The 22,511-nt window shown below is 39.9% G+C and overlaps 1 protein-coding gene across 2 annotated transcripts in view; it reads right to left on the bottom strand.

Moving 5' to 3' along the window:
* Positions 1–22,511, bottom strand: part of Wdr7 (WD repeat domain 7) — a 266,283-nt gene that overhangs the window by 232,597 nt on the left and 11,175 nt on the right. For both annotated transcript variants that reach the window (XM_050157965.1, XM_050157966.1), the window contains exons 2-12: positions 20,469–20,640; positions 19,974–20,080; positions 17,617–17,695; positions 13,912–14,086; positions 12,257–12,333; positions 11,302–11,421; positions 8,291–8,436; positions 7,368–7,470; positions 4,617–4,758; positions 4,166–4,414; positions 3,469–3,689 (exon numbers count right to left, since the gene is read on the bottom strand). In XM_050157965.1, coding sequence (XP_050013922.1) covers positions 3,469–3,689; positions 4,166–4,414; positions 4,617–4,758; positions 7,368–7,470; positions 8,291–8,436; positions 11,302–11,421; positions 12,257–12,333; positions 13,912–14,086; positions 17,617–17,695; positions 19,974–20,080; positions 20,469–20,627 — 1,578 coding nt within the window. In that variant the 5' untranslated portion in view covers positions 20,628–20,640. The remainder of the gene's footprint in view (positions 1–3,468; positions 3,690–4,165; positions 4,415–4,616; positions 4,759–7,367; positions 7,471–8,290; positions 8,437–11,301; positions 11,422–12,256; positions 12,334–13,911; positions 14,087–17,616; positions 17,696–19,973; positions 20,081–20,468; positions 20,641–22,511) is intronic.

A 22,511-nucleotide genomic window follows, 5' to 3' on the forward strand; every position in this document is an offset into this window, starting at 1 on the left:
TTTAGGTTATGTATATGAGTGTTTATACACACACACACACACACACACACACACACACACCTCAGGTGTATGGAGAGTTTGATCAAGGAAGCCAGAAGTGCATCATAAACCCAAAAGCTGAATTAGAGATAGCTGTGAACTACGATGTGGGTCCTGGAAACTGAAACTGGATCCTCTGAAAGAGCAACAAATGCTCTTAATTGCCAAGCCATCTCTACAGCCCTGAAAATTTCATTTTAATAAACAGTACAGTTCTGCTTCCTAATTTTGCTTAATTTATATTAAGATGCTTATTTTGCTTGCTTAAGATACTATGTTAGGTTTATAAGCATTGCTTTGAAACATAACATTCAAATTCAATTAAAAATCAAAATTTAGACTAAAAAACGTGAGAACAGTGCTAATCAGGGGGAAAGTGTTGAGTCCTGTCTTTAGAAAAAGAAACATTATTAAAAAGGAAAGCTAAGACTCAGGGACAGCTGCAGAAGGAGGCAGAAGATTATCAAGCCAGAGGAACTGGATGCCTGCTGTAAACAGTCTTCTAGATACGCTGGGGAAACTGCATACACGAGGTCTTGACAGACAGCTGCCGACATAACACCTGCATAATGACAACATAAGCTGACACGCCGGTATCGACAGGGAAAATCTCACAAGGTCCTACCCATAAATGGAAACCCTGCAGGCAATTAATGGCTGCTGAGAGAGAAGGAATCAATGTTTCCAGGAACAAACCTCCTGATAGGTTATATAATCCCAAGTGTTCAGCCCTAAACATGTGTACATCCAACCAACACTAAATGGACTGCGTAAGGTAAAGAGGTGTGTGTGTGTGTGTGTGTGTGTGTGTGTGTGTGTGTGTATGTGCATATGTGTGTGTGATAATTTAAAAAGAGGAGGTCATGAATCTGAAAAGGAGTAGGAGAATATAGGAAGCGTGGTGGGGGAAAAAGAGGAGTAGATATGATGTAAATACAGTACTCACATCTAAAATTCTAAAAATAGAAATTAAATACAAAGAAAATCTAATTAGTTAACCTCTCTTCCTGGCTACCAACATTTGTCAAGCTAATACACACTTAGTCATATAAGCTATTCATAGTGTCAGAACTGGACCTCGGAAACAGAAATTAAACAGTAATGATCACAGGAGAGACCTCTATCGCTGTCTTCACAGACCCATGCTGCCCCCTTCTGGATCACTGTAGACACTATGTGACAACATAAGTTCCCTAACATATAATAAGTTTTATAAAAGGTTTTTAGCTCACATATTAAAGAAGTCATGTCCACATGTAGAAGTATACCAGTGGTACTAATTATTTATTAGTTTTCCAGATAGTCTACTCCAAATGGATATACTAACAAAAAAGCAGCTATGACAATTTAATCATCCATTTAATAAAAAATATTAGGTTCATATTTACCAAAAACAAAACAAATAAAATCTACATTTTAAAAAGCGACATTCTCAGCCACACCTTTAATCCCAACACTCAGGAGCCAGAGACAGGCAGATCTCTGAGTTCAAGGCCAGCCTAGTCTACAAGAGCTAGTTCCAGGACAAGCACCAAAACTACACAGAGAAACCCTGTCTTGAAAAACAAAAAAAGGCACATTCTCTGTGGATGACAGTTGTGTGGCTTGGGCAATCTGTGGGGCCACTGGCAGTGAGACAAGGATTTATCCCTAGTGCATGAACTGGCTTTTTGGAGCCCATTCTCTATGGAGGGATACCTTGCTCATACTAGATATAGCGGGGAGGGCCTTGGTCCTGTCTCAAATTGATATGCCATACTTAGTTGACTTAAATGGGAAGCCTATCCATTCTGAGGAGTGAATGGAGGTGGGCGGGAAGGCAGGGGGGGCAAGAGGAGGGGAGGGAGTGGGAACTGGGACTGGTATATAAAATGAGAAAAAGATTGTTTTAAATAAATAATAGCCACATTCTTTGTTCGAATCCATACTTTCTCCTTTACTTCCAAAAGCAAACCATAGTCTAAACTTGGTACTTATCCTTTCATTTCAATTTTTATTCGTGTACTATCAATGCATGTATCTGGATTATCCAAATACAGTGTGGATTGAGTAAAAGTGTTAGCACATGATCATGTACAGAAACATTCTAAATTCAACAACCCCCTTCAACTGATAACCAACCAAGGAGACGTGGAAAGTACAAGCAAAGATATCTACTACTCCTCAAGTAGGAAGTATTCTACTGGGTTACTCGTGTTGTTAGCCTTGTAGCTTTATATTGCTGCTAATGCTGCCCATATACTTTCTTAAGGGAAATGTTTTTATGAAGTACTCCTGGTATTTTAGAATTCTTTTGTTTTTTTCATATTTTTTTTTTCCAAAATCTAGTTCCTTTCTCTATCAGTAACCTATGTGAGAACAGAAAGTTTCAGGTCTTGGTAAGTATGGATGCTGGAATTTACAAGAAAAAGAAGTCACTGAACAGCACAGGAGGCAAAGTAAGCTGATGGGGGGTATCAGAGCATTCTCAAGTGACCGCAGTCCTGATGAGAGAGGACTAGAAGCCATCTTCCATGGCAACACCTGGGTATTCGTAAGAGCTGCCTTTCCTCTCCCCACTCCCCTCCCTCAGACTCCACAGACATCTAGAGCACCCTTGTGGTTCCCTTCACCCAGATTTTAGATGTCAATAATTCACCCAAGTCAACCTTGGGCGGCTGCTCAAATCTGGAAAACATTCAATTGTTATTCATTCTGCACTGCTTAGATTTCTCAGTTGTTGAAAGAAAATGAATCTGAGACTCACAGCTCTAGAGCGTTAGAGCACAGCATTCGAAAGGGCTAGAAAGATGGTGCAGTGGGCAAGAGCACTTGCTGCACAATCCTGAGGACCTGAGTTTGGATTTTTGAAAAAAGATATCAAAAAATATATAGCCCAAAATAAAGTAAGGAAAGAATGGCTTTTAAGAACAGATAACAGGAAAATGAGTGCATCTTAACTGTCCGCGGAGACAAGTGCCAGTGAGGAAATGGGAGAGAGCCTTTAGACCTTGTTCCATTATGATGGCGGCTGTCTATCTGGCAAGTAGAACCTCTGAGTTCTTCATCCCTATCTAAGCCTGAACACTTTGTTTAGTTCTTTATCATAGCAATGTTTCCTTTTCTCTGCTGATAATCAGAGTTATAATAAATTACATCAGTAAGTTCCTAAACACACTGCATCTACCAAGTGCATGCTCACTGTCATTCTGATTAGAGGGACTCAAAATTAATGGTATTAGAAAAAAATCTTTTGGGATTTTTAAATTGCTCTGAAACAAAAATTTTCAATTCATTCACACAGCATGCTCCAAACTGCCACTAGAGACATGTTATAAGAGTTTTGTTGACTCTTATATTTCCTCTAAATCCCCGTGGATTCCATTTACATGCCTAATAGCAAAAAGGCCCCTCCACTGTAGAGAAATCATCTAAAATAAATCAACTTACACTACAGTTTTCAGGAGGGACCAGAAGTTGCGTGATCTCACCACCATGAACACAGAAGATATGTTTCATTTCTCCAGAAAATATGTCCCAAATTATGACGGAAAAATCCACACCTCCAGATATCAGGTATCTTTGGTCATAGCGAGACGAGACCTGATGAGGGTACAGCAAACATGTAACTTTGTTCCGATGGCCACGGAGAGTTCTGTGAGGGGGCCAACCTGTGAAAGAGGTTGGGGATTCAAAATTGGAAGATTAAAGTCTCAGAACGCTTCAACCAGCAAGCATAAACACCAGAAGAGCTATAGCTTTACTTCTAGGACTGGTCTGTGAAGCTCAGTAGCTACTACTTACCCAAGACTAACTGGCCCTTAAAACAGAGCTAGTCTATGCCCAAATGTGCTAAACATGTCAAATTGTCATAAGAGTCTAAGGAATTACTATAAAAGAAAAATATATAATAGTTCAATAAAATTACCATATTTATTAAAAGTACAAATGAAAATAATGCTGCTATACTGGGTTATATAACATATTATAGTAGTTAATTTCCCATGTCATATTTAAAATTTCATCAAATATACATTAAACTACCAACTAGACTAACAACTATACTAGTGGGTTTTATTTCTTATTCTCAACATCACGGTTACAGTGTCCTCAAAGCACAGTGGACAGAGCTAGACCCCCAGTATACCTCTTCGGAGCATGTGTTCCCCTTGCAACAGCTGCACTATAGCCGTTTGGGTGGCAGGCACAATAATTATGCTTCCGTCTTCCCGGCCACAAACAAGCCGTCCATGAGCTGGTATGTAGACACTCGCAGTCACTTTAAGAGGTTCATTGCTGTTGGGAATCACACTTAGCTGATCTATGATCCCAGCAGGACAAGGCTTCAGTTTGTCAAATGCCTCTTGCAAACTAATACAAGTGGTCGTTTTTAGTCCTGTAGAGGTTTGGTGTCATATAAAATAAATACATTTATATTAAAAAATAACATTAAATATATAACATTAATTGATTCCGTAAGGTAAAAGTTACTTTCATCAAATATAAATCTTAGAAGAAAATTGTATTTTCAATTTTCTTATGATTCAAAATGGTATAATGAAAGAATTATGTATTTAATGCACAATATTTACTATTACCTTCAGCACCTTCTTGTTTATCAGCTATGTCTGAAATGTTCCAAATATTTAACCGTCCAGAAGAATCGCCCTGAATTAATAGTTTATGCAAATATTCCTTGCATCCATAGAAGAACCGAGTAACAGGAGGACAAATTACCAACTGCCGGGGAAAAAAAGTCAAGTCTCTTTAGTTGTATTTAGAATCAAATATTTTAGACATTAACATGCTCAGAAAAAGGTATTCAACTCTTTGATCATATCCCAGTTCTAAAATGTTTATAGAATGATTATTCAATATATTTGCATGTAATTTAATAGCATTACTATTCATGTCACTTGCAGTACAGCATAAACAATAAAGAAATGAAAAACTGTATTTATAGCCTTTCTCTAAACTACTCATGATAGTCTTTTATTCAACTTTATAAAAACTGGTTACCAACCACAGGGTAATTTACTTAGTTATTTTTAAATAATTAATTTAGAAATTAGGTCATTCTTAATCAAAAAGAAGTCTCTACTTAAAAGATCAAAAACAAAGAGTTCTACACAAAAGCAACACAACATGAGCTCAGCAGATTGAATTTATACATGCATACATATGCAACAATGATAATCCAGGAAGAGGAAGTCATGAAGATAAGAAGGAGCAAAGGGATGTGGGAGACGCTGGAGGTGGGAAAGCATGAGGTGGAAACGATGCAAAGATAGTACTCATGAATAAAATTGTAAATATAATAAATATTAAAATAAAATATATCACTAAAAGAAAACAATTCACTAATCCTATCTTTCCTGCCCCCTGCTACGTCACAAAGAATAATTGCATTTCTGTGCACTATATGAGTACCTGTGCCTGTGGAGGCCAGAAAAGGGCACCAGATCCTTGGAACTAGAGTTACAGATGGTTGTGAAATGCCATGCAGGTGGTAAAAATCACATCCAGGTCCTCTAAAGAGAAGCCAGTGCTCTAAAGAGCTAAGCTGTTTCTCCAGACCACATATTTTAAAAAATAAAAAGTCTGTAGCATTTAATTGGCCACATTTACATAATTAATTATAACAAACAGAATTTTAGCATAAAGATTATAATAAATAAAATTCAGTTTCAAAATTATAGTTAACAAATAATCTAGTTGTAGTATTTGGTTGCATCATAAAAAGTACTAGACTCTGGAAACTAGTAATATTAAACACAGCCAAGTATTTAGCTTTATTTAAATATTAATAACTTTAATTAAAAACTACATGGTTAAAGGGAATTGCTATAGCAGCCATAACCACAAATATCACATTTTAGTGAATCAATGTCTCTCACCATATTATACACACATTTCAACTTAAAATACACTAGCATACAGTAGAGAGGCGATACTTGAAGAAAAATTATTTGATGGTTAATGGTTATCAACTCAACAGAATCTAGACTTGGGAAAGATGGAGCCTCTGAACACATGGGTAAAGGATCTTCCAGATGGTGAGCTGAAGTGAGAAGACCCATCCTGAGTGTGGTCAGCACCCATGGGCTGGGTCAGGACTGCATAAAGCAGAGGGCAAGCTACGCACCAGCATTTCTGGTCACAGAAGCAATGTAGCCAGCTGCCTTACACGACTGTCACTAAGATGTCCCATCATGAGGGACGCATCCTCAAATTATAAGCCTTACATTGCTTTTGTGAAGTATTTTGTCATAACAACTATTTTGTTTTATTAATGTAGGCTTTTCATACACATCACTAGCACTTAGTTTAGCTGGAAGTGACTCACTGACCTGGACAGTAGCAAGTAGGAGTTCAAGAAATAGAAAGCAAATAATTTATACAAGATATTAAAATACACCTAGATGTACAAATTCTATATTCAAAATATTCATAGAAAAAATCCATTCCCTTCTCTTATCCTCCATTCTCCTTTGATGGGTGGGACATAAGGTTCAAAATGATGAGCTCATTGTTCCTACGATCTCCACTGATGGGTGGGACATAAGGTTCAGAATGATAAAAATGGAACCCAGAACCAGAACAAAACCTTAGAAACCTTATAGAAAACCTTCCTTCCCAAACAAAGCTTCTTTCTTACTACTCCCAGAGACCAGAGTGGAAAATTCAGAATAAGTGTGACTGCATTTCATTTTTTTATGTTTATGAGTCATTTGCCTGCATCTGAATCTGTGTGCCACGTGCACACCTGTTGCCCATAGAGACCAGGAAAGGGTACCGGTTCCCCGAGAACCACAGTTAGTTTCATTTGGGAGCCTCCCTGTGGGTCTCTGGAAGAGCAACAAATGACCTTAATCACTGAGCCATTGCTCCAGCCCCTGCATTTCAAATATAAACAGACAGTACAAAGGCTTTCTAAAAACAGTTTCTATTTTAATACAGACAATATTCAGTTTTCAGCTTTAATATCCAGTTATTTGACGCACTAGTTGATTTTGGAGAGAGAGTAACCAATGCATGACAATTAGTTAGCAAGTACTAGCACGTAGTTATCCTTGCCCTTCAACAACTGTCTTCACCGTGTTTTAACTGTCAATATGGATTTTATAAAAAGCCAATTCCAATGTATAATCAAGATAAGATCACTTGTATTCTTAGATAAAGGCAGGTACTATTTAACAGTTATATTACATAGTTTTAAAATCTGAATTTTTTGAAATGTGTTTACAATTGACTATACCAAAAGTTTTTGCAAATTTTATTGAATTTTTCCAATGTCTAGACACCATTGATATAACCATCAATTATAAATGATACCTGAGGAACTTTACCTCTTTATCTTTTTGATCCAAGAGACTATGCTGCACAGGAGGAATTAAATTTTCAACTGCTTTCCCCACATCACTGCGGAATGAATCACTAGCTGGAAGACAACTGAAAGAGGAAAAGAGGGTATCCACTTAAAATGCTGATAGGAGGGCCAGGCGAGGAGGCGCAGGCCTTTAGTTCCAGCTCTTGGAGGCAGAGGCAGGCAGTTGCGTGTGTGTTCAAGGACAGCCTCGTCTACACAGTGAGCCAGGCGGTGGTGGTGCACGCCTTTAATCCCAGCACTTGGGAGGCAGAGGCAGGCGGATCTCTGTGAGTTCGAGACCAGCCTGGTCTACAAGAGCTAGTTCCAGGTCAAGCTCCAAAACCACAAAGAAACCCTGTCTCGAAAAACCAAAAAAAAAAAAAAAAAAAAACTACACAGTGAGACACCCTCTATGTCTGTCTCTCTCTCGCAGACACACATAAAATAAATTATGTGAAATATAAACACACATAAAATAAATAAGAGTTTATTAGAATCGACAATGGGATTTTTAAGCTTAATTTAACTTAATAACTTAAAACAATTCTTTGAGGGTTCATGAGATATCTCACAAGTAAGAGAGCCTGCTGGGAAGCCTGACAACCTGCGTTTGATCCTTGGAACTACATATGGAAAGAGCAAACCGATGTCCATGAGCTTCTCTGTGGCCTGCACACATGCACAGTGGTATATATGCATACATACATGTGTACACATGCATACAGTGAATAAATAAATGCAAAAAGCCACTTGTTTTTTTGTGCCTAGAATTTAAATTGGGATTATAATCAGACCTTAAGACATTCTGAAGTTAAATATTTACACTACATAAATATTCATTCTTTAGAGTTACAGCTCAAATTGTGAATTCTTTACATTTGACTAAACCTATATATTTCATACCTGGCAGGGAGTTTATAAATATAACTCTGCCCATTTTCAGTCCAGATGATCACTTTGTCTGCGGACACAAAGTCCCCTCCAGTCCATGTCTGTCCATTTTCACTAGGACCTGAACAAAGCAGGGAGTAGTCTCCAGCATCAAACACCTAGGGGCAAAAGAAATTCACTTTTCAATTGACTCCAGTTGGTAACAATTTAAATGTGATAAAATAGCATTTAACCTGAAAAAAAAAAACTTCTGCAAATATATTTAACAAACCTAGGCTTTTACAGTGAGACTCGGTAGATGAGGACATTCTCTCAGCGAGATCTAGGGCAGTCATCTTCAACAGGTCCCACCTATGGGTGACCTCTGGCTGTGGTGGAATAGCTGGCTCTGAGGTCCAGGGCCAGAGCTGCCCCTGCCCTCCACCACTGGCAGCACTCGGGAGAGTGGCCCCCTATACCTCACCTGGGCAATACAGCAGAGCTGACCCTGAAGGTGTAGGTGTGGGAAAAGTGATTCTGGGGATGCGAGTGGCCCTGCCCCTTGCTCACCACTGCAAGGCGTGAACTGGCCAGGGCAATGCTGGATAGCGCATAATGGTGGTGAAGACACGGTAGAGCCGGTGGGCTGAAACCACCCAGGCCCAGAACCAGGCTTATGTGTTTGCCCAGCCCAATATCCACTCCATATGTGATCTGCTAGAGCTGGGGATAGGACGGGTCAGTCCTGTGAGCCCATGGCTGCAGAATCTCCAGACACAGAGCAGCAACTGGATGACCAGAAAACGTTCCAGTGAGGGCCTAACATCGACGGTATAACAGAGACCGGGGGTCTCGAACCAGATCACTGACTCTTTGTGATAAACTCCTGCAGTAAAAATGTGTGGATAAAGGGTTTACTGCATGGCTCACTGTGTCACACAGAAACTTCCATGATGAGATTTTCCCCTTCTTCCTTTGCTTTTTCCTCTTAAATTTTATTCGGGGTGGTGGGCACCGAGAGGTCCTCTTCCTCTTCCAGAGGACCTAAGTCCAATTCCCAGCACCCACATGACAGTTCAAAACCATCTGTTAACTCCAGTTCCAAATGATAAAACACCTCCTTCTGACCTCCACGAGCACCAGGCTCGTGGTACATGGTAGGTACACATCTACGTGCAGCCAAAACATTCATATACCAAAAATAAATACTATTTTAAGTTAGGAAAAGCAACTGTTCCCACCATGGTAGGCGGCTTCTTAGAATGTGCCCACCTAACACCCTCTTCCCTTCAGACAGTTTCTAGGGGTTATTTTGTGTTTCTAGAATGCAGCTAAAAGCATGAGTTCTCAACTCTAAAATTAAGAGTGTCTTAAATTCCCTTTTCTTGCTCACTTACTGTGCAAGAAGGCTGCTAGCATGATGGGAGCTGCTCTGGTAGGAGAGACATCCTCCAAAGCTGAACTTGTGAATGAGATCCAAGTCCCAAAGGACACAGTGATGTCAGCCTGTGAAAGACGCTGAACCGAAGTGCCCAGCTAAGGTAGGCCCTGAATCCGCACCTCCCCCACCCAAAAAAATGGGCAAGGATAATTTCTACTGTTTTAATTCAAGTTTTGAGGAGATTTGTTAGGTTTAAATACTAGCATACTTTTCTGATAGTAAAAGTACTAGAGACTCAACCAGCATAATCCCTAACTAAACTCTACGTATTTGTCCTTACCCTTCATCAAAGAAACTTCTCTTTACAACAGATTGAAACCACTACAGAAAACCACAACCAATTGAAATGCACAGTTATGGAGTCTAATCCTACTGAAAACCTCTACAAAACAACTCCCTCACCTAAGGCTCAGGGATCATTGCAGAAGGGGCTGGGTAGAGAAACTGTGAGAGCCAGAGGAACAGGGAATTTGCTTTGAGATTGTGTTTCCTAGAAATGCAAAAAGCTACATCATAAAGTCTCACCAACATAACTGCCTAAACATGAGCTGACCAAAGACAAAAGCAACAGACATGTTAACATGGATGGAAAAAAGTCCCACATGACCTCAACCCTACTAAAAAAAACTACAGGCACCTAAGGAGTGTGAGAGCTGGAGAAACAGTCTTCCCAGAGAAAAGCATACCCATTCACTATCCAACACCATGGCCAGCCCTGGACATATACATACAAGCAAGGTTATGCAGACTGAGTAGGCTGTGTTTGTGTCTTTAGGAATATATATATTTATACATATATATGTAACAAAAATTAATGAAAAGGAGGCCATACATGTGAAAGAAAGCATGGAAGAATATATGGGAGACTTTAGAGGGAGGAAAGGGAAGGGGATAATGATGTAATTTTATTAAAAATCACAAAAAATAAACAATTTTTAAAATACATCTAAAGCTTTGAAAAATTGCTAAGTACAGAACAAAACACAATGGTTCATTTTCTATTATTAAAGACAAGCAATGTACAAGAAACCTCTTCCTCTCATTATTAGCTGTAAACTTCCAATTTGAAGAAGCCAGGAGATAAATGTATTATTCAGGTTCAATAACACACTACAAAGAGAAATGTCCAGTCTACAGAGACCTAATTACCACCAATAACTGAAATAGTAACAAAAAGTAGAAATTAAGACCAACAAAACATGGGCTGGAGAGATGGCTCAGAGGTTAAGAGCACTGACTGCTCTTCCAGAGGTCCTGAGTTCAATTCCCAACACCACATGGTGGCTCACAACCATCTGTAATGAGATCTGGTGCCCTCTTCTGGTTTGCAGCATATATGTAGGGAAAATGCTGTATACATAATTAATAAATAAATCTTTAAAAAAAAAGACCAACAAAATATAGTCCTTAAACCATTCATTGCATGGAGTGAACAACAAAAGAATTAAGTCCCAATTCCTCAAAGAACATCAGAACCCAACAGGAGTTCCAAATGACTGTCAGTCTTGTGCCAAGTACATCCTTGGGATTATCTTTGAAAATCTGGTAAACTAGACTTTATCATGAGGGAAAAGACAACTTCATATTTATCTACTCAACTTACCCTCCAGTATTTGGAGCACACAACCAAGAGTGACCTCTGTGTGAATGAACAGAAGGAGATGCTTTGGCAATTCTGACAATAAATTGGTTTTGATTCCTCCTCAAATATCGGCTCAGTATCCTGGAAAAAAAAGACTCATGAAATCTCAAGAATAACATGTATTAAATAATTAAAGTCATCACAAAATGATAAAGATACTACCAGGGAATGAGAGTACCATGTGATGCATTCATCATTTTAGATCCTCAGAAAAAGCCCGGCAGTAAAAACTGCAAAGATGTACTCTTAAAAACAGCTGGGCAGCCAGGCAGTGGTGGCGCACGCCTTTAATCCCAGCACTCAGGAGGCAGAGGCAGGCGGGTCTCTGTGAGTTAGAGGCCAGCCTGGCCTACAGAGTGAGTTCCAGGATAGAGAACCCTGTCTCGGAGAAAGAAAAAAAAAAAGAGCTAGGCAAAAATTTCTTTTCTACAAAGTTACCAATATTTAAGCCCTGACGGTGAGTCAGAAAACATCTTTACTGGAAATGGCAGAGGATGGGATTCTGCAGCAATCCTATGGTTGTATATATTTGAATTAATAAGAAAAAACAAAAGTGATCAATATCTCCTCCAGTTTTCTCTAAGATCAATAGCTAATATTACCCTAGCCGAAGTGAATGGTACCAGTATTGTCAGAAAATTGATGTAGGCCACAGTACCATGAAATAAGACTAACATAGCTGGGCGATGGTGGCGCACGCCTTTAATCCCAGCACTGGGGAGGCAGAGGCAGGTGGATCTCTGTGAGTTCGAGACCAGCCTGGTCTACAGAGCTAGTTCCAGGACAGGCTCCAAAGCCACAGAGAAACCCTGTCTCGAAATACCAAAAATAAATAAATAAATAACCTAAGTTTCGGAATAGCTGATTACTAAAGGTTTAAATTCTACAGTAAGAAAGAAATCACTGTCCATCTCACCTGCATGCCACCAGTTTCAGAGGTGACAATCCACACCTTCAGGATGCCTGTCACAGAGAGTGCTACCACAGTGTCCTCTAAAACAGGAAGAAGCCCACGTTAATCATAGCATGCTCCCTTCTAGCATTAAACAGCCTGCTCCCACAAACTTAAACAAGTAGGAAGCATAATCCTCCGTGCTCAGTGTTGACATTATTGTTGTCTTCTGGAGAAAAAAAATTATGCTTTTCCTCAGTAATATTTACTGAGTATAACCACACAGTCACAGAAACTAATTAAATTTTATCTCCTCTCTTTTCATCCTCTTCCATGAGAAATGGTACCTCTCGGCAAGAGACAAAGCCAGAATGCAGACAAACACACATGCAGCTACGGGTCTCATCACCACCATACTCCTGACCATGCAAACTCACCCTCACTTAAGAAAACCATCCCAGAGAAACCTCCACACTGCTTTCCAGAGTGGATCAACCTACCCATGGACCCAGCAATACCACTCTTGGGAATATACCCAAGAGAGGCCTTATCACACAACAAACGTATATGCTCTACTATGTTTATAGCAGCATTGTTTGTAATAGCCAGAACCTGGAAACAACCTAGATGCCCTTCAATTGAAGAATGGATGAAGAAAGTATGGAATATATACATATTAGAGTACTACTCAGCAGTAAAAAACAAGGACTTCTTGAAGTTTGCAGGCAAATGGATGGAAATAGAAAACACCATCCTGAGTGAGGTAAGCCAGACCCAAAAAGAGGAACATGGGATGTTCTCACTCATATTTGGTTTCTAGCCATAAATAAAGGACATTGAACCTATAATTCGGGTTCTTAGAGAAGCTAAATAAGAAGGAGAACCCAAAGAAAATCATATAGGCATCCTCCTGAATATTAAACTTCATCAGGCGATGAAAGGAGACAGAGACAGAGACCCACATTGGAGCACCGGACTGAAATCTCAAGGTCCAAATCAGGAGCAGAAGGAGAGAGAGCACAAGCAAGGAACTCAGGACCGCGAGGGGTGCACCCATACACTGAGACAATGGGGATGTTCTATCAGGAACTCACCAAGGCCAGCTGGCCTGGGTCTGAAAAAGCCTGGGTCAAAACTGGTCTCGCTGAACATAGCGGACAAGGAGGACTACTGAGACCTCAAGAACAATGGCAACGGGTTTTTGATTCTACTGGACCTATTGGTTTCGTGGGAGCCTAGGCAGTTTCGTGGATGCTCACCTTACTAGACCTGGATGGAGGTGGGTGGTCCTTGGACTTCCCACAGGGCAGAGAACCCTGATTGCTTTTTGGGCTGACGAGGGAGGGGGACTTGATTGGGGGAGGGGGAGGGAAAGGGGAGGCGGCGGTGGGGAAGAGACAGAAATGTTTAATAAATAAATAAATAAATTAAAAAAAAAAAAAAGAAAAAAGAAAACCATCCCAGAGTCTAGGGATCCATCACAGAGTGAAGATACTCTAATGCTGGTGAGCATAAATACTAATCCAGCTGAAACTACTTTGCGGGGCTAGTTCACAAATTATTGGAACAAGTATCTCTTGAATGCAAGAATATAACCAAAACTGTTAACTTTGACAATCTGTAGAACTTCACAGTAAAGTAGACAGTAGTTGAGCTGCCAAAGGGCATAGTACACTGACCTTGTGTCCGCTGAGGGCGGATAAGGCTCATGGAGCTAATCCAGTCTGGCGATATCTTTGATACCAAAGAATACAGCACCTCAAGGCTGGTAGCATCCACAACGAGGATTTCAGGGTAATGTCCATGGCATAAAAGCCTTCCTTCTTGCTGATTTCCAACAGTGAATTGGTAGAACTAGATTCAAATTTTAAAAAATATTATTTGTTGATGTACTGCTTTAGTTCGGCTACTTAATTAACATGCATTCATTATACATGAAATTCCCCTAAACACTAAATTATTTTAGGAATTTTATATGGGTACATCCATGTCAGATTATACTAATCCTCTCCAATATTTAAGAAAAATATTCCTTTCTTCATGTCACATACTCACTTTTAAACTCTCATGAGGCAAAAATTTTAAAAAAATCACTTTTTTATCTTCATCTCTAGCATTCAAAGCAACTTTTATAATTTTCATGGGGATGTATGTGGCTCATTTTTGGTTTCATGTTTTGGCTTTGTTTGGCTGGGATTTTTTTATATGGTTGGTAGTGGTGTTTGTTTGTTTGTTTGTTTATTTTCAAGACAGGATTTCCCTATAGCTTTGGAGCCTGTCCTGGAACTAGCTCTTGTACCCAGGCTAGCCTCAAACTCACAAGAGATCCGCCTGCCTCTGACTCCCGAGTGCTGGGATTAAAGGTGTGCGCCACCACCTCCAGGCTGTTTGTTTTGTTTTTGATATGGGGTTAGAACACAGCATAGTTCTGGCTGGCCTGGAACTCTGGACTTACAACATCTGACATGGTGTCAAATTCACAGAGATCTACCTGTCTCTGCCACCACAGTACCAGGATCCAGCCCGTCCTCCCCTCATACAATCCCATCTCACATATTAACGCGGTGGTGGAAGTGGGGCTTTTTACTTAATTATTCAATACCTGTACAAGAAAGAGTACAACTTTTCAATGCATAAACATTATCAAAGGACAGCTTAACTAAGTGTGAAGGTTAAACCACAACTCTAAAGGTGAAGTCAGAGGCTAGTAACTTGCAGACATCACAAGGGAGTGCCTCCAGCTCCTAGAAGGTTGATCAAAAACAAATGAAGTACACAAAGGAAGGTTCCTGGACCACTTGACACTTGTGTATACAGGGTTGGGGGGGATGTCATGTAGAAAGAGAGTTCAGAGAACATTGCCAGAGAAGAGAACTTTCCTGACAGCAGGGATATTTCATTAGAATTGCATGGCAAAAGACCTCCACCCTTTATGCAATGTTATATTCCCAAACAATTTTCTGAATACTAATTTAGTATTTAAGACAGTTTGATATTGGGAAGGAGGGTGTCTAAAATTACATCCTGAAGTTTTTTGAGCATTAAAAAAAAAGATGTCTCTAGTATTCCCTGGACATGATACAGACGTTGTGTGCATGAACGCTCAGCAACTGTGGTTGCCTGTACAGAACCTGCATAAGGCCATACCATCCAACATTCCAGCATGAGTGGATGAAGGATTCACAAGGCCCCACACCAACTGATGGGGAGCTACGGAGGGAGGGTGAGCTAGTTTTCTCCAGTGACTAGGCCTCTGACAGGCTGTCAAGGCCCAAGTAGTCAGCCCTATGCCCATGCACATATAGGCAACACTAACTGGATTCGGTAGAAACAATAATAATTACAAAACAAGAATTTAAGAGGTGGGTGGGGAAGGGAACACAAGAGAACTTGGGAGTGGAGAAGTATGATGAAAATGGATTAAACTCGTGTATGAAATTCTCAAAATATATTAAAATGAAATGTTATAATAATCACTTAGCAATATTTCCTGTAATTACAGTAAGTTCAGAAAGTGCAAATGTCAGCAAGGGTTATCTCTGTATACATAAAAACAGTCCTTGCCAATGTAATGCCACACACCTTTAATGCCAGTACTTGAGAGGCAAAGGCAGTTTGCCTGTAAGTTTGTGGCCAACTGGGTCTACATAGTGAATTCCAGAAAAGTCAGGGCTATGTAGAGAGGTCCTGTCTCAATAATAACAATAATAAATAGCCTTTTCTGGATCTGAGTAGGGAGCACAGAATAAACTGCCATAATCCTCATAAATCAGTCAAAAGGCATCTTCTATTATATATGATTGCTAATCTAAACACAGAAGATCTTGTACAGAATTGGATTCTTTAAAAAGTACTTAAAATATGTTCAGCAGAAATAATTTCCCTAATATCTAAGCCAGAGGTTTTTAAGCCATAACTGCAAATTGTACAAAAGTCAAATAATTATGCTTGATGCGTTTGATACTTACAGCTTTTAAACTAAAATAAAATGAAAGCAATTTGTGTTTACATGTGTGTACGTGGGTGCACATGAATGTGTGCATGTGCCTGTGGAGGTCAGAAGACAACCTCACGTGTCAGTCCCCAAGCACCACACTCTTTTTCTTTCCCTCCCTCCCTCCCTCCCTCCCTCCCTCCCTCCCTCCCCCCCCCCCCCCCCCCCCCCCCCCCCTCCCTCCCTCCCTCCCTTCCTTTCTTTCAAAAGACTAGATTTCTCACTGGCCTGAAGCTCAGAGTAGGGTAGGCTGGCTGTCCAATGAGTCCCACGGCTCCACCAGGCTCCACACCCCAGCACTGGAACAGCAAGCATATACCACACACCCACCTTTTTATAGAGGTTCAAGAGCTCAAACCCAGGTCCTCACAAGAATTTTACTGACTAGCCGGGCAGTGGTGGTGCAGGCCTTTAATCCCAGCACTCAGGAGGCAGAGGCAGGTGGATCTTTGTGAATTTGAGGCCAAAAAGAATTTTACTGACTATACTATCTCCCCAGCCCAATATGATTTTCAAATAAAAAACATATGATCTAAAAACACTGATGAAAAAATGTATAGGTTCTTGCCACTAGGATAAGAGATAGGCAGAAAGTCAGTCAATCATCTCCTCCCTATAAACATTTATCATTGACTGTCAGAGCCATATTAGTATGGAAAGTCTTGTTGACAAGTTACAGTACTACTTTGTTGCTGTTGCCTTAGGGAGACTTGGGGGATTCTTTTAGACAGGGTCTCACTCATTATGTTACTCTGGCTAGCCTGCAACTCACTAGGTAAATCAGGCTGGCCTTGAACTCATAGAAATCTGCCAGCAGGGTTTCCCTGGGGGTCCATGTGCTAAAGGTTACTGCTGGAAAAACTTTTCACCTAGCGGGGTGTCTTTTCACCATTGATACACCTCTAAAATGTACTGCAGAATGCCAGGCTCTTCCCCTTCTTCTGCTTGTGTCCACGAGGTAAGTAGTTCTGTTCTACCACTCACTCCCCATTACTGCCACCAGCATCCTGCCACAGCAACCTGCATCGTGGACTGGAAACTCTTCAAACAAAGAGCCAAAAGAAACCTGGTCTCTTTCAAGGTAGTTTGACTGAGGAACTTCCACTGGACAGCTGTCTTATACAAGCTCTGCCTTGAGTAACCAGGAGAGCCCAAACCACAGAGGCAGCAGTGATAACTGGCTGGTCTCATCCTTCTCCAGCGGTCTCGTCCACGCCACGCCTCTTCCCATCTCTCCCATCTTCTGAGGACTAATTACCATTATAAATTTCTCATATTTCCTCTCTCCAAGATTTTTCATATAAAAATACAGACTGAATGCTCTAAACCATGTTTTCATGATGTACTTGTGAAAAACAGTGTTGACTCAGCCAAAGAAATAGATACAAACCTGTATGCCAGTGTGGGTGCAGGCTAACTTTGTAAATTCAATACATCTGCCGTCATTCACATCCCAGAGGCACATCTCTCTATAAAACAAAATAATTGCTCATTCGGAATCTAATATATAAAAGTACAGTGGCTTAGAGTTAAGCTTCCATTGAAACTAATATATTACAGGAAGGAAGGTAGCTAATATTCATTACTGCTATTGATCAAAGTTTCCATTCCTCTAGCTCACTACCTAATCTCATTTCCAATCTGTCAACACCCCACCTGTGTCTCCACCCTTTTTATAGTAGAAATATATTCCTAGCTCCCCACTGGTTGCTAGAGTCTTGTGAGTAGTTCTGGGCAGACCTGTGAGACTCTCTAGAATGTTCCAACCCCTTCACAGAGGTTCCTGATAGTAGCTGCTTCAGCTAGCAGTTGTTCCCTTGTCCAGAAGCTCAAAGCAAAGATAAGGAAGCAGAGCCAGCCTTCGAGTGCTACACAATGGAAGAGATAGCGGTATCTAAACTGCCCTCCTGTGTTATCAGTGCACCGTGCACTTGCAGCACTGCAGAACACAAATCGGCTAACGTCAACAGAAACCCAGACGTCAGTACACCTCTACAGCTCTTATTCGTGTTAGTTTTATTCCACAAATACCAAAAAACCCTAAAAATACACTGAAAATTGGACATACTGATATGCCTTGTCTTTTAAAGAAATAAGGTATATTTAACAGAAAATATTAATAAAATGTAATGATATTTACTGAAGTTTTTCATTTTGATATCATTGCTACATCTCAAATGATATAAAAATATTTGTGTTGTTTGGTGGTTGGTTTTTGAGACAGAATCTTGCTATGTAGCCCTGGCTGGCCTGGAATTTACTACATAGTAAAGGTCATGCTGGTCTCTATCTTGCAGCAATCCTCCTGCCTCTCCTCCTGTAGTGCTTACAGGTGTGCCAGGCAAACACCACCAAGCCTTGCTGAAACAATATTCTATCAACATTCTCATCAAACCAAGTATTCCAATGAAAATTATCCTTTAATCGACAACAGAAGTACTACATTTTACTTGCTGTATCTCTTCCTGTTCCAAAAGATAAATTCCAACCCAACAATTATAGAGGAGAAAAAGATGTTTCATATAAATTCCTACAGTTCTACAACTTGTTTCAAAAACCCAAAAATGTTTTTACAGTTATTCCCACTCTGGGCCCCACAGACACCCAGACACCGTTCAGTGCCCTGCCTCTCCACCACAAGGGCCGTTCTGAGACAGGGCAGAACGAGCTTCAGAGGAGTTCAGAGAAGAGACAAAGACTTGGCAGAGCTCCGCCTCCCTCCTGTGACAGCCTGGCATCACCTGAGTTTTTTAAAAGCCCCAAAGATGCCTGCTGATTCAATAATGCCATGCAAACTACTGTGTGCTTCTACTTCCATCATATTCTGAATTCCTCAAAAAGCAAAGAAAAGCAATAAAATATTACAGAAAACCAGTTGTGGAAAAATATATATCCTTGAAACTAAGTCAAGCCAGGCGTGGCAACACATGCCTTTAATCCCAGCACTCAGGAGGCAGAGGCAGTCCCAAGGCAGCCAGGGCTATGTGGAGAAATCCTGTCTCAAAAAACAAAAACACAAACAAAACAAAACCCTGTAATTCAAACACCCTCCTTCAGTTTTAGACAGTGCAAGAAAATATTGCAATAGAAAAAAAAAAAAAACTCTCCCCAAACTGGTACAAGTTATAAAGTACAAAAACAGAAAAGTCACACGGCAATCTATAAACACAACTTTAACATTTATTTTTTACCTATATGTTTATGTGTGGTGTGCCCGTAGAGGCAAGAGGATCCCCTGGAGCAGAATTTAAAGATTGTGAGTCGCCTGACATGGATTCTGAGAACTAAATCCGTGTCCTCCTGAAGAGCAGTAAGTGCTATTTAACTCTGCCCTTATAAACCCAATTTGTAAGTGTCAAATACATAATACATCCTTTTATTGAGATGGGATCTCATTATGTAGCCCTGGCAAGCCTGGAGTTTTCTTTGTAAACCAGGTTGGTTGTATACTCATAGAGATCTACCTGACCCTGTGACCTAAATGACGGGATTAAAAGTGTACACTACCATACCCAGCCAAAATGTACATTTTTAAAGACAGAAAATTTAGGGGGGAACGGAAAAGCCTGACCAAACATCTGAAAATCCCACAAAATATTGTGGGATGTTGGTGGTGCACACCTTTAATCCCAACACTTGGGGGACAGAGGCAGGCAGATCTGTGAGTTCAAGGCCAGCCTAATCTACTGGGAGAGCACCAGGACAGCCAGGGCTACACGGAGAACCCTGACCCAGAATAGGACTCACCCATTTGCAGATGCGCTCACAGTGTACTGTTTGTCCCCAGAAGCACAAGCTTTTGATAAACAAGTGATCGATGCTGTGTGACCAAATAACAGTGCTCGGGGATTAACCTAGAAAGGAAAAAAACGCTGCTATAAATAGCAAATTAAAGATTAAACATGGGGCTGGAGAGATGGGGCAATGATAAAAAGCACATGCCATTCTTTCAGATGACCAGAGATTGGCTCACAAATGCCTGTAACTTCAGTTTCTGATCTCTGTGAGTATTAACAGCTTGCACACATACACACAGAAAGTCACACATATACACATGAGTAAATATTTTTTAAAGTTAACCTTTCAAACAGTAATCATGTTAAGTACTCAATATCAATATAAAGACACAGATTGAAAAAATAATGCCCAGAACACTGTAAAGTGCAGGAGAATAAGGACCTGTGCAATATGTCAGTAATTTCTGACATATTTCGGATGTATAGCAAATATTCAAATACTCACTTCCAGGTCTACTGAAAGGTCCCAGAGACAGATCTGTCCATCGTGGCATCCAGTTACAATTGTGCCCCCGTCATCTGTTAGCAGTATTGATGAAATGCAATGAGTAGGGGCTTTGCGGCCCCAAAGGACAATGGGCAAAACTAGACTGTTTCCTGCCATTGCGTTTTCAAACCTGAAAATGTAATTAGAATAATGTCAGATATCATATTCTCTCTCAAACACATTATATTCCTTTATTATAAAGTCAACTTGCATAATTTGAAAATTATATTTTCCAAATATCAAATTTTAACCACTTAAAATCTTCTCAATTAAAAATGGCTAATTTATCATAATCACTCCCAAATTAAGAGCTTTAAAAAATAGGCAAAAGTATTTACTGGAGGCATTCACAATTTTTCATTTTGCTAACGAAAGGCTAAAAATTTGAATACACATTTATTTATCATGAGTGTGCAAAGCAACTTTAAGGGCACATTTTTTAAACTTTTTATTTAATACTTTTTAAATAAAAAAAAAAATCCAAGTTCCCACTCCCTCTCCTCCTCCCAGTCCCCTCCTACTCCCTCCACTCACCCTCCCACAATTTTCTTGCAAGTTCTAAAACAGTCTTCTCAGGTTAGAAGACAAGAAAACGAGGCTTAAGCATCGCCAGCCGAGGCAGAGAACTAGCAAGCCATGATGCTCAAATCTAAACCTGGACTGTTTGGTCCCAAGTCATCTTCCATGAGTAAAACAGTCATTACAAAATTGTACTCAGAAGCCTGGTGATGGTGGCACACGCCTTTAATCCCAGCACTTTGGAGGCAGAGGCAGGAGGATCCCTGAGTCAAGGCCAGCCTGGTGTACAAAATGAGCTCCAGGACAGCCAGGACTAAACAAAGAAAGCCAGTCTTCAAAAACAAAAACAAAAAAAGAAAGAAAAGAAAATTGAGTACACAAAAGACTGCGGACAAAAATTGTAGAGAACTTCCAAAGGTCTGAGACTCCTTCTAAGCATTGTGTTGTGTAAATATAAACACATTTATTTAATCTCAGTCATTCCTGGCATTCCACAAGTTAAGTTCTCTCTCTCTCTCTCTCTCTCTCTCTCTCTCTCTCTCTCTCTCTCTCTCTCTCTCTCTCTCTCTCTCTCTCTCTCTGCACAGACACCAAGACAGTCCTGAAGCAGCAACTGACCCCAGAGCAGCCGACTCCAGAATCTAGGTCTTCCTTACTCTCTTCCACTGTGAGTAAGTGAGGTCTCAAACCTCAGTACATTTCCAAAGTAGTGCAAAATAATAATTCCCTCCCAAAGCAAAAAAAAACAGAAAGGTCTTTTCACTGTGTGCTAAACACTGAATGAATGCGCTTAATGGGAAACTCACTTAACCACATTTACTCCGAAGGTCAAATAGGTTCTTCATGCAATGAAACCCAGAGGAAAAATAATTTCCTTTAACCTACTGCATCCCAATCAAAGTCTGTTTCTGATGCGGAGGTTTAAATTAGAAATGATAAGTAAACAGTGTATATCTTTTGCAGGAATCATGAACATAAGAAATCATTGTTTCATATAACAAAATTTAAAAGTATTCGGTAAAGTACTTATAGTTGTGTAGTCAAAGACCTAAATATTTATGAGTTCAGAGAGTCTAGACTAAAGAGAACTCTGTTAACTAGGGGGTCACCTATAGCCTAACAGATTATCAACCAACAGAAATTATCTAAAAAGAAAATGAGGAAAATAAAAAGGTGTGAGAAATATTAAAATGCCTACAATAAACAACCTATATTTTTTATTTTTTACTGCAAAGTAGAATTACCAATTTGTTTCTCCAAAACATTTTTCTTATTACAAAAAAGATATACATTTAAAGAAAAACTCAAAAGACACTTATTAATAAAGTCTGCTTGTGTCATATCAGTTTCACAAGCTATCATGCAATTACAATTATTTCCATATTCTTATCAGATAAGGAAAACTAAACTCCAAACTGGTTGTAATAAATTCAGAACACTGTGTTCCTGGAAGCATGGCATTCTCAAGAAGGACTTTCTGGA

The sequence above is a fragment of the Alexandromys fortis genome, unplaced genomic scaffold (assembly GCF_014885135.2).
Source record: "Alexandromys fortis isolate MF-2015 unplaced genomic scaffold, M_Fortis_MF-2015_v1.1 scaffold_94, whole genome shotgun sequence".
NCBI classification, from domain to species: Eukaryota; Metazoa; Chordata; class Mammalia; order Rodentia; family Cricetidae; genus Alexandromys; species Alexandromys fortis.